General features: G+C 39.7%; 1 protein-coding gene and 1 long non-coding RNA gene across 3 annotated transcripts in view; both read right to left on the bottom strand.

Annotated features, from left to right (window-relative positions):
* Window positions 1–12542, bottom strand: part of LOC127532457 (uncharacterized) — a 28800-nt gene that overhangs the window by 12036 nt on the left and 4222 nt on the right. The gene's annotated exons all lie outside the window — the stretch shown is intronic.
* On the bottom strand, window positions 1285–10152 carry zgc:162171 (uncharacterized protein LOC565931 homolog). Of its 2 annotated transcripts, none has more exons than XM_022217810.2 (5): window positions 9965–10152; window positions 9536–9777; window positions 4022–4152; window positions 2950–3099; window positions 1285–2379 (listed from the first exon to the last, which is right to left on the bottom strand). In XM_022217810.2, the coding sequence occupies exons 2-5, from the start codon at window positions 9726–9728 to the stop codon at window positions 2176–2178; spliced, it is 678 nt and encodes a 225-aa protein (XP_022073502.1). In that variant the 5' UTR covers window positions 9729–9777; window positions 9965–10152; the 3' UTR covers window positions 1285–2175. The 2 variants fall into 2 exon arrangements, with proteins under 2 accessions (XP_022073502.1, XP_022073501.1); XM_022217809.2 differs by having other exon boundaries at window positions 9536–9820; window positions 9965–10151.

The raw sequence follows: 12542 nt of genomic DNA on the forward strand, positions 1-12542 counted from the left end.
TATAGAATACAAATTTAACAGATTTAATTAAATATTAATGTTTAAATATTGTGTATAGGGTTAGGGTTAGGGCTAGGGTTAAATGTTGAGGTTAAAGTGTTTAATATTATTTATTATTAATACTGTCACGCCCCTCCCGTGCCAGCGCTTCGACTCATCTAATTAGGAGCAGCTGGGGAGAAGCACAGCTGAACGCTATGAACAATCAGAACAATCAGCTCAGTATAAAGCCTGGCGCTTCCCTCATTTCCCTGCTGCATCATTGCCACATACCTCCTGCATCCTGTCATGTCAGATACACGCTGCACCCCGCTGTGAGCACACAGCTCTCCGGATTAACGGATCACCTCGTCTGCCACCCCGCTACATGCTGCACCCCGTCACCCGCACTCTGTCGTCTGGACTCTGTTCCCTTCCGCCTGCTGCTCGGTCCTCACCCTGTCTCCGCCGCCATCTCCCCCAGCTCTGCTCTCCACCCGGTCTCCCGATTCCCCTCCTGGACACTTAGTGAGTTTCCCCTCTCCCTGTCTATTTAGCTTAGATTTCATCGTGGGCCTAAGCCATCGCCTTTAGTTTGTTACCGCCCGGCAAAACTGCGTTTTCCGGAAGGTATTGTTTTGAGCTGCATGGTCTTGGTTGGTTGGTTGGTTGCTTGTTTGTCTGTAATAATTTGGTTTCCACGCGATAACTCGATCAAATATTGATGTAGCCTCACCATAATTGGTACACAGGTGTACCATAATAAGACACAGGTCAAGTTCGAATTTGGTGACCTTGACCTCATTTTCAAGGTCACAGGGGTCATCTTTGTCGCCGGGCGGTCCAAGTTTGGTAAAACTTCTTGTTTAGTTTTGCCCCCCTTCTTGATTTTATCCCCTGTTCCTCCCTTGATTGATTTTATGTTAATATTAAAATTATTGTTTAATTCACCCTGCCTGTCTGTTTCGCCTGCTGCTTGGGTTCACACCGCCCGTTCGTGACAAATACTCTACATCACGATATAAAATAAAACAGCAAAATTCTACCTATAGTAGTTGCAAAATTATTTTAGGAACACATTCACCTGACTAAATCGAAGGGATCAAGGAGTCTTAACTGCAATTCTTAAATAAGTCTCAACAGAGCAAAAAATCTGCATGTTTTTCATCTCACTAGTCAAAAAAAAAAATGGCGATTTTTTTTTTTTTTTTTTCTTCCCCAAAATAGTTCAAAAAGCAATACATTTCGACACATTGGCACATTAGGCTAAATTCTTCCTGATTTGGTTTCTGATAAAGCAGATGATTGTTTTTGTGAAAACTTTATTAGCTCAATAGCGCCACCATTGGTCAAAAAACTCCTTTAACACTGAACAGATCTTCCGTAACTGAAGAAAAACTGAAGCAGACAACACAACGGAACCAATTTAGGTTAGTAATTATGTTTTACAAATTCCATAAATAAATCAGGAGCATTCTGTGATAAATACAGAAGGAGATTTACTTTAAATACAAAACGCTCGATGTACAGGATAATTTTAGAAGCAGTTATGGACAGAGCGAAGCGGCTTTTCTCAAATGTGACAAATGTCCTTCATCTTCATCAAATCCTCTCTTCTAAGTTGAGTTTTTCTTTCAAATCAGAAACTGCCTGTTTCCACATGTTCCAAATGCAACAGGTCCTCGGTTTACGATGTCCTCAACCTACAACGTTTTGTGGTTACGTTGCCATCTCCTATAAATAACAAAGTCTTGTTCCATCATTCCATCGTACGGCTTTTGCGATGTTAAAACTAATTTTGCGTGGGAACTAGTTTGCGAGCGGAGCAGACGAATACGTCGTATATGAAGAAGACCACTTTGGTAACAATTGTCAGTTGTACGCCACTCATGTACATATGTGAGTTCCAACTTACGAAGAAATTGTGTTTCATTGCGTCGTAAGAACGGAATTCGGATGGAAGTCAAGACCTCCGTAAAAGACTTTTGAGGCGACGTAGCAAACTTTTAAGCCAGTTGGTTGAAAAAATAGTTTTATCCTCCACAGAGAGAAAGAGATTTCATATTGAAATGTTTTTGTTTTGGAATTAAAAAAACAGTTTCCATCAAATTATCTGATGAAACACAAAGAAGTGAGTGAGGAAGGAAAAGATGCAACTTTAGGCTACATCCCTTAAATCATCTCTCCTCTCCTGCTTCAGTCGTCTCCACGTTTGGGTTTAATCGAGGAGCAACCTGAACATCCGTCGAGTCTCTTCTCCTTCATGTTGTAGTCGAAGTGAGGCAGAACTATGATGCCGTCGTCTGGTTCGATGGACGCCTCGGTCAGGGTTTTCTCTTCTTCTATCAGCATGATGTTCTTCACCAAACATGTGATGGCGGCGTCAATGTTGGTGTTGTCCTGGAGGAAGAGGACGAAGGTCGAGGGTTTAGAGAAGAAAGAGGTGTAATAACAGACAGAAAATCAGAAAACGTGAAGGTAACATTTGTCCACGAAAGCCTGGACAATCGACTAATGCTGTTCGGTTTGAAAGGAACATTTCTAAAAGCTGCCTTTTCACTGTTCAGGACACAAAAGGAGAGCAAAAGTTCAGGTTTAGTCACTCTCCAAAGAGTCAAAACACAGAGAAAAGGATTTTCAATGGTAGTTTTAGTGGAAAAATTAAGGGGACATCTTCAAACTCAACCAACAGATTATAATCCAAAATATATTCACTTGATAAGTTAAAAAAAAATTGAGAAATTGTTAGGCAGTCATTGCTATAAAATATAATTTAAAATGATTAACTGAATCAAAACAACCAGTAGTCAGTGCATCTGTTATGTTTAACTGTAAGAGTAGAGAGCAGTTGGAGTTAAAATAAGAGTGACTAATTAAGTCAACTGAGACCATGAAACAGAAGCTGATGAAGATTTCTCTGTGGAAACATGCAGAAGCTAACAGAGGAAATCAGAAAAAGTCCTGTCTTGCCTTGGCCGAGGTTTCGTACCAGCCGACGAAGCCGTACTGCTGAGAGAAGTTCTCCAGTTTGGGCAGTTTGGGGCACAAACCGTGACGACGCTGGTCACATTTGTTAGCCAATAGAACGACTGGAACCGGCCTCCCATTGCTCAGGGCGACCTGATCGAACCCCGAAGAGATAGAAGAAGAAATGACTCAGTACAAACAATCCATCATGATCAAAGAGTCCTGCAGAGGAGCTCGACAAACTAAACTGGAGGAATTCTGGTCCACTCTTCTCTGCAGAATAATAATAATAATAATAATTAATAATAATAGTTTGAATAGTTTGAATTCAGTCACATTAGATGGTTTTAGATCATGAACTGTCCTTTTAAGGTCTTGTCACAGAATCTCAGTCAGATTCAAGTCCAGACTTTGACTCCAGAACCTTCATTTAGTTCTTTCTGATCCACTCAGAGGTGGACTTACTGGTGGTCTTTGGGTCTTTGTCTTGCTGCATAAACCATTAGTGTTGAGCTTTAGGTCATGAACTGATGATGGATGTTCTCCAGGAGGATTTTCTGATAGAGAGCAGAATGTCAATGACTTTGTTCCTCATCTGTTCTTGAATCTCTTCAGAACGTGGCATCATGTGCTGCTTTTTCAGAGCCTTTATCTACTTCACAATGAAGACAGGTTCTATTTAGTGATGTTTAGGTTCAACAAGCCTGGCAGTAATCATATTGAGTGTGGATGGAGAAACTGAACCCAAATGATGAATGAATTTGGTCATTTGGTAGACTGGTAGCTAAGGGGGGCAATTACTTTTTCACATAGGGCAAGATGTTATAATCACCTCACATCTAAAAACTGCATTTTGTGTTTTCTTGGTTATCTTTGCCTGATATTAAAATTATATTGATGATCTGAAACTTTTAAGTGAGACAAATATGTAACAATATGAAAACTCTGCAGTGGGGAAAAATCTCCAAACAAATCAACACAACCTTTACCACCAGTTGATTGACCGGTGAAACTAATGGTAAACTAATGGAAAATGGGAATAAAAAACCAGGATGGGTCTTTGAGCTTCTTCTACCTTCGAGTCCAGGTCTCCTTTCCACTTGAGGACGGCCTGAAACGTGGAGGATCTGGTCATGTCGAACACCACCAGCGCCCCAACGGCCTCCCTGTAGTACACCCGGGTCATGTTGCCATACCGTTCCTGGCCTTTTCAAGGACAACAGAAGACCAAACAACACAGTGAATGCTGTTTCCAACATTTGCAATGAAGAAACACATGAGTTCAAGGCTTTCGTTTCAAAAAGTCAAATGCTGTGACTTCACGGTTGCACCAGGACCGATCTGGGACTTCAAATCACTTGATGAAATATCTGACATTATAGTTCAAACAGAGCTAAACTTCATTACAGTCAAACTTAAAATAGAGACAAAAGCACCTTCTTTTAGAAAGTCCTGACCGGCCATCAAATTCAATTTGAAGTTCCACTGATTTAACCCTTAAAACCTCATCTGTGTGGATCAAATTAAACACAGTAAAATGACTCTATGGGAATGGTGCGTAATGGGATCTTCCCACAATAAAACAAGAAATAACTGAACAAAACTCAAAACTATGACTGAGTGATGGGTTCATACAAGAAAACAGTTTGGTAGTTTCTTTTCAGAGATTTCTGCATTAAAGTCATGTATTCTGCATTTCTGTTTTGTTGTTATTCATCAGACATTTCTACTGATTTCTTCTTTGCTGGACACCTGATGAATAAGATTAAAAGATGTCATTATATGCAGATGACACGTCTCTTTAAATAAGAGTTGTATCCTACAATACATACTGTCATGATGACATGTATCAAAGACAACTGAAATAAGACCAAATACACATTGAAATTTCTCATCTATCTATCTATCTATCTATCTATCTATCTATCTATCTATCTATCTATCTATCTATCTATCTATCTATAAAGACACAACTTTTTATTCAGTGTAATGAAGAAATTTTTGAAGAGTTTCGCCCTGTCGACTTGTACCACGACTTCTAAAATGACCAGAAACAGACTACGATGAAATTTAGTTAAACCTTGAGTGCATGTTTGCAGAAAAATACATCTTTTCTTGCATCCGTGTGTGTGTGTGATCACTGTTGCCTGTGTTCAGCTGAGAATAAGTCTCTGTCCTGGTAGCTAACTTCCTCCACATGATCTTAATATAGTGGTGAATCAGTAAGTGAGCATCTGATGAACACACACAAACACACACACACACACACACACACACACACACACACACACACACACACACACACACACACACACACACACACACAACCTTAGCCCAGACCAAAACAATGCCTAACCCTAAAGAAACATTTTTGCACTTTTACTTTTTTCAGTAACAACAACATGGCCAAGAAAACACTGTCTCCCCTCATGGGGACCCAAATGAGGTCCCCACAAATGGCATTTGTTTTGGTTTTCCTATGGTTGTGAGGACATTAGGTCCCCACAACCCCTTTAATTACCTGCCCACGCAACACACACACACAAACAGACACACACACACACTGCATATGACCGACACAGCGCGACAAATAGCTGATAGAAAAAACACTGGACACACACTGCACTGAGAGACATCTCCTAACAACAGATGTCATCTTTGTCTTTCACCGACAGTCAGAAAACACCAGCGCTGACCGGTCTGTGCTGGCAGCGTCCAATAACTTCAGTTCTGCAACATGAAAACATGTAAGCTGTGGTTTCCCTCACCACGCATCTTTTCCACATGATTCATGCAGAAAATGTTTGTTGTTCACAAAGACCAAATCAACTTCCACAAATAGTTTGACATTTGGAGGAAATGCACTCATTTGCTTCCTTGTTCAGAGTTTGCTGAGATGATTGACATCACAAATGGGTCTCGCTTAGCTTAGCCTAGCATAAAAACTGAAAACAGACCAAACCTGACTTTATCCAAAGCTAACAAAAACATCTTCTTACCAGAACTAATAAAGCTCAGTAGAGCTTTTAGACACTCAATTCAGTGAAACTAAATTGTTAAATGTTGTATCAATCCACAACATGTAACATTGTTTTTATCCTTCAGCTTTTCCAGTGCAACTCCACTGTTAACGCCGTTTGTTTATCCTGCAGCTCTTGTGAGTCAACAGCATCCATTTAAACGCGAATCTTTACAGTGATTGAGACAGAACACTTCAGATTACCCATAACTCACCTGCAAGGTTTTAATCAGTTTTTGACAGGAGCAGAAGTTTAGTTTGTTGCTTTGATCTTTTCCCTGAACTGATAGAAGCATCAGACAGCAGCAAGATCTAGAATAACATCATTCCTTTAATATTTCCAGTCTGAATTTCAAGGGTGCCTGGTGCTTTTTCCTGTGTGCAGTCCAATAAATAACTGAGTGGTTGAAACATAAACCGTAAATTCTATACAAAACCTCCACTGGAAATATGCTAATTCAGTCCTGAACAGGCGTGAACTAACCGTGACGTCACCCGTTGGTTTCAACGCCAAGAAAATGAAGCCCGGATTTTGCTACTTCCTGGTCGCCATTGTGGATTTTTTGGAGACAGTGATGTAAAAAACATCATCAAACAGGCTGGACCGGAGAGCAACTCGGGGAAGGACCAGTCTATGGGCGGGCCAGACTGAGAGCTGAGGACTCTCTTATCCCGCCCACATTTTACCGCAGAGGCTTCTGTTGCTGCTTTCGGAATAAAAGGATCTGTCAATCATTCCAGACAAGACTGTCTATCAAGTATAGCCACGCCCCCTGGCTCCACCAACTTTAACGATTTATTTAAAATTCAGTATTGATTTATTTTAAGATCGGCCACCTGATCTCTCATTTTGACCATGAAAACTAACGGGAAAAAAATCCTGAGCTGTAAAACATCAGTCTATCAAATTTTATTTTTTCCAAAAATGAACTGGGGTCTATGGAGCAAAAGCTTTTTGGAGCCAATCCTAGCAGACGGTGTGATATTGCAAGTTTTTGACACTTCCGGGTGGGCTTCATTTTTGGAGCCAGCTGCTACGTCCATCTTTATATACAGTCTATGGTCCTGAATGAAAGCGTGTGCTTAAAAAAAAAAGCTGTATCTTTTTATAAAAACAAAAAACAAAAAAATTACTTTCCTTTAATTAGTCTTGACCTTTGATGCTGTAAAACTCTTCCACGACCGTATCATTAGCGGGATCAGCATCACTTCATCTGGAGAAACACCTCCTCATCACACAAAACAGTGATGCAATTATCACCTTCACATCGACGAGGATAATCTACCAGCTCCAGTCTAAAGTCCTCCGGGATCAACATGCAAATGACTCTTATCAGCCGCCACTGAGCACACAGCGACAGGAGAATAGTGTGTTAAAGTGTGTGTGATCGAGAGGGGAAAGCTGTGAAACAAGGAGGGAAAGAACTTGACAACAAAAAGAGCTTTTTCATGCACTTCTGCAAAACCAGAGGCGAACCAAACCTCAGATCAAACATCGTCATTGTTGGATGCATCAGCAAAAACGGTTCACTTCCTGGTAGCATGTTGAAAGATTCTGTTAACGTTCAAACAAGTGCAACAAATTTGTTGCATTTAAGCAAAAGAAAGTGATGAAAATTTGGACACACATTCTTAAAAATGCGTTATATCAGACCTTCCACCCTGTGGAATATATTATGAGATACTTGTTCTTCAATATTTCCATTTTATGCTGCTTTATGTTGATATTTTCTGTTGAGTATATCTAGTAATTAGACAATTATGTCCCCCTCAACCAGCTACAACATGAAAATTCTGTGTAATTCTATAAAATTACATTAAAATGAAAGACATTGGAGCAGTTTTGAGGTATATGTTGGTGATACAACATGTAACGATACGGCTGCACTGGAAAACACAGCCTTTAACAGTGTAGTTGCACTGGATTTTTACTTGTGATGGTATACATCTGTATATTTGAGGTATTTTTTGAGATGCTTCTTCCACTACAGCTCCGAAACTTGAATCAATTTTGACATTTTTATTGTTTTTTGTAACCTTAGAATTAAAAATGAGTTCTTTACATTTCTGCAGCGTCATCTTTCTACGGTAGCTCAGAATGGACAAAACAAACTATCTCTAGCGACGTTTTGCTTTTATGGGTTCTCCTTTAAACTGAGAAGAGCTTCGTGAAGAGAGAGGAATTTGTTTGGTTCTACTCGAGCTAAGCAGATCAGTCTACGCAGCGCTGTGAATAGAGAATGGTCTGACTACACCTCATTATCATTCTACTACAGAAAAAAGTATTTGTATTTCTGTGTTTCTTTAAAACCAACTACAATACACACAAAATGACTAAAATATACACAAAATGACTAAAAAGAGACATAAAATGACCTAAAAAGAGACACATCATGAGTAAAAAGAGACATAAAATGACCTAAAATAGACACAAAATAGATAAAACATGACAAAAAAGAGACGTAAAATGATTTTTTTTTTAAAAATGGACACAAAATAACTAAAATAGACAGAAAATGACCAAAAATAGACACAGGATGACTAAAATCTAAATGAAATTACTAAAATAGACAGAAAATGACTAAAAGAAACACAACATAAGTAAAAAAAGACACAAAATGACTAAAATTGACACAAAATAGACAAAACATGATGAAAAAGAGACACAAAATGACCAAAAATATACAGAAAATGACCAAAGACACACAAAATGACCAAAAATAGACACATAATAACCAGACATAGACACAAAATGACTAAAAAGAGAAAGAAAATGACTAAAATAGAAACAAAATAGACAAAACATGACGAAAAAGACACAAAATGTCCAAAAACAGACAGAAAATGACTAAAATGGACACAAAGTGACCAAAAATAGACACACAATGACTGTTTCCTTGTATGTCGAAAGATATCACACAGAAAAAATGAAAGATAAAACACGCAGCATTACTGTACTGCATGATTTTTTCCCCCAAGTTTTCTGCAAAACTTGACATCTTTAGCGTCTACGTTGGTACTCAAAGGTTGTTGTTGGCATTTCCCACAACAAAGGGGATTTTAAAAACACAAAGATGGAGGAAGCTGCAGAGGAAATGGCAGGTTTATACATGAAGTCTACATCCTGTGAGTTAGACTAATATATAAACATTACAAATGTGCAACCTCACCACTAGATGCTAATAAATCCTACACACTGTACCTTTAAAGAAAGAACAATATTTTACTAAAAGCAGCAGAAAATGGAAACAGAACTACCCAAAAGTTGTGCTTAAATACATGAACTCAGTGAATGTACTTGGCTGTATTCATTAATTCACGTGTTAATGTCAACAAACACATATTGAACTTCAAAAATGCATTATAAAGCTTTTTTAAAGCCAAAGTCAAGAGCACCAGGGTTTAAAACCTGAGATTTTCCTGTTTATGAACATGCAGCGTTTGTGTATTTTGCCCTGATTATGGCACTGTTGCGACATCCTGTTATTTCCTTAGCGACTCAAAGTCTGTTTCTGTGCGCAGACAAAGAGCAAATATTAGCTTTTCCTCAGATATTTCTCTTTTACGCACCGGCGATGTCCCACAGCTGCAGCCGCACCACCGTCTTCTGGTCCCAGTTGAGCATTTTGAGGGCGAAGTCCACCCCGATGGTGGCCCGGTAGTGCTGGGAGAACACCTGGTGCACGTAGCGCTTTATGATGGACGTCTTTCCGACTCCTAGGTCGCCGATAACCAACACTTTGAGCAGCCGTTCCTGCTGCATTATCCGCCTCAGAGCGCAGAAATGGCACGGTGATGTCTCCAATTAGGAGCTGAAGAAGAGGCAGAACCAAGGTCACGCATGAAGGCAAACAGCTGGAAAACAGAGACGCACTTTAATAAACTTGACTCTTGGCAACAAATTAAACTTCTAAGCATGTTTTCCAAAACCAAAATGACAGAAAACGCGCGTTACAGGAGCAGAAGCGTCTATTTACAACCAAGAAAAATCGCACAAACCTTCTCCTGAGTAAAAGGCAGCCCGCACAGGAGTAAATTAAATATTTTTTTGTTCCTACGGTCCAACAATTTGCAGGTTTCTCAGGCAAGTTGCTAAAGTTTTAAAAACAGAAGTTCTTGTGCGTAAAAGGAGTGAAAAAAAGACACGACGGCGCTGTTATCAGTTTTGCCTGCGGTCTGATCTGCTGCCATGTCAACGGAGAAGACAGTCAGCTGTCTGTCCTGGCCACGCCCACAACTGTAAATGTGTGTGTGTGTTTCATGCATTAGTGTGTTAAACGCTGTTTCATGCACAGGAACAGAAACACGGTCCTGCCTGTGTGATCTCTGCAGGTTTCCTCCTTTACATTTCAGAGAATTTAGATGCAACGAGGAGATGTGATCCGCTAGAAGACGACTGGATGAAGCAGCAGCAGAGGATGTAGACAGGAATAGTGTTTTATGGTATGCCTGATCGAGAGAAAAATGCAGTGAAACAAGGATGGAAAACACTTTTTAAAAAAGAGAGGTTTTCAAGCACTTTTGTAACAACGGATGCAAAACACGTCGTAGATCAAACATCGCCATTGTTGGATGCATCAGCAAAAGACAGTCAGCAAGTGAGAAACATCAGAGGACGTCGAAGTTTGAGGTTCTAGAAGTGATCATTTCAGAAACATTTCAGGATCTCAAAGGGAACCAAGAGTGAGAAAGATGTCCAGGTTAAGCACGTCAGAGTTCTGCTTTTTGGAGACGATGTGTTTCTGTTGGCTTCATCACGAGTTCCGGGACGGTTTGGTATCAAGAGTCAAAACCTCCAAGTCTGCTGGAAACCGGTGCATTGATCTCAATCTGTGACTCGGTTGTGCAAGAAAATTAAAAACAGGTGGGCTGGTCTGGTCCAAAGAGTCCCGGGCCGAATTTGACTTCCAATCCGGCCCTGATCATCATCCACACTTTTATAATCCATTGCACAGAGAGGAATTCACAAAAATGATAATAAAATAAAACAAGAAAAGCCCTCAGAGAGTGCAGTACTCCACCAAGGCTGGTCAGTCGTGTCATTTCCGATGGATGAAATCTTTAAAACTTTTGTTGTCCGCAGTGGTGGATTTTGTAGTAGAAGCTCCAACATGTGATCGTCAGCAGGCAGATGATGTAGTGTCCACTTGATGTCATGGTTACAGTGACACTGTGCCACTATCTCACAATGATACAGAAATCTTTAACAAATCTGTAGATCCAGACTATAAGCCGCATCACTGCCAAATGCTAATCTCTTGGTCCTTGTGTCATTTCTGCCTTCCCTGAAAATTTCATCCAAATCCGTTAATCCGTTTTCGCGTAATGCTGCTGACAGACAGACAGACAGACAAACCAATGCTGATCGTCACATAACTCCACCGTTCCATGGTGGAGTAACAAAACACGCCTTGCTGCATGATCTTTTTAAAACTTTCTGCAAAACCTGAGGTTTTTAGTGTCTATGTTGGTGCTTGAAAGTTGTTGTTGTTGTTTCCAAAAATAAAGGGGATTTTAAAAGCACCAAGATGGAGGAAGTTGAAGAGGAAATGTCAGGTTTATACCGACATAAACAACATTTTATATTCAGCAGAGTAGCTTAATCATCACTAATATGCTAGAATTCACTGGCTATATTTAGATTTTATGTTCAAACTGGTGTTTAATCATTTAAAAACAGGAACTGTAGTTTTTTTATGACCTTAGAATGAGTTCATCACATTTCTGCAGCGCCATCTTTCTACGGAGGCTGAGAATGGACAAAACAAACACCACCACTAGAGGGTGTTTTGCTTTTTTAAAGGTTCTCTGACTGATGATCTACGCAGCGCTGTGAATAAAGAATGGTCTAACTGCACCTCATTATCCTTCTACTATGGAAAAAAAAACTATTCTTATTTCTGTATTTCTTTACACCAATTAGAATAGTCACTGCAAAAACAGTGATAGGGCATCACAGGAAGGAATTCACACAAGAAAAATTAAAAATACAACATGGAGCACTGCCATATTGCACCATTTTTTTTTCTCAGTTTTCTGCCAAACTAGACATTTTTAGCGTCTACACTGCTGCTTGAAGGTTGTTGTTGGTGTTTCCAACAGTAAAGGAGGTTTTAAAAACAAAGATGGAGGAAGTTGAGGGGGAAATGGTTGGTTTAAACCACAAGTCTACATCCTGCGAGTCAGACTGACAATCTGCAACTCCACCACTTGATGTCACTAAAACCTAAACACTGCACCTTTAATGAGAGAACAAAATTTTACTCCAAACAGCAGAAAATAGAAACAGTAAGAACAAGAACTCTGAAGTTAAATACATGAATGCAGTACATATATTTGACTAGACTGTGTGTTTTGACATACAAGTCATATGAACCAAATACGTTTTTAAAATTTGCAAGTTTTTCTTTACCAAATTCAAGAGAAAAAAGACATCCTCCATCATCCACACCTTTATAATTCATTGTACTGAGGACTGAGGAGGAGCTTTAGAGCTTTAGAGCCCAAACACAGCAGGAAGATCTGAATTCTCCAGAAATCCTGTGCTACATCCACCCACCACTGATGGCGTTAAATC

Source organism: Acanthochromis polyacanthus, chromosome 23, assembly GCF_021347895.1.
Source record: "Acanthochromis polyacanthus isolate Apoly-LR-REF ecotype Palm Island chromosome 23, KAUST_Apoly_ChrSc, whole genome shotgun sequence".
In the NCBI taxonomy this organism is placed as follows: domain Eukaryota; kingdom Metazoa; phylum Chordata; class Actinopteri; family Pomacentridae; genus Acanthochromis; species Acanthochromis polyacanthus.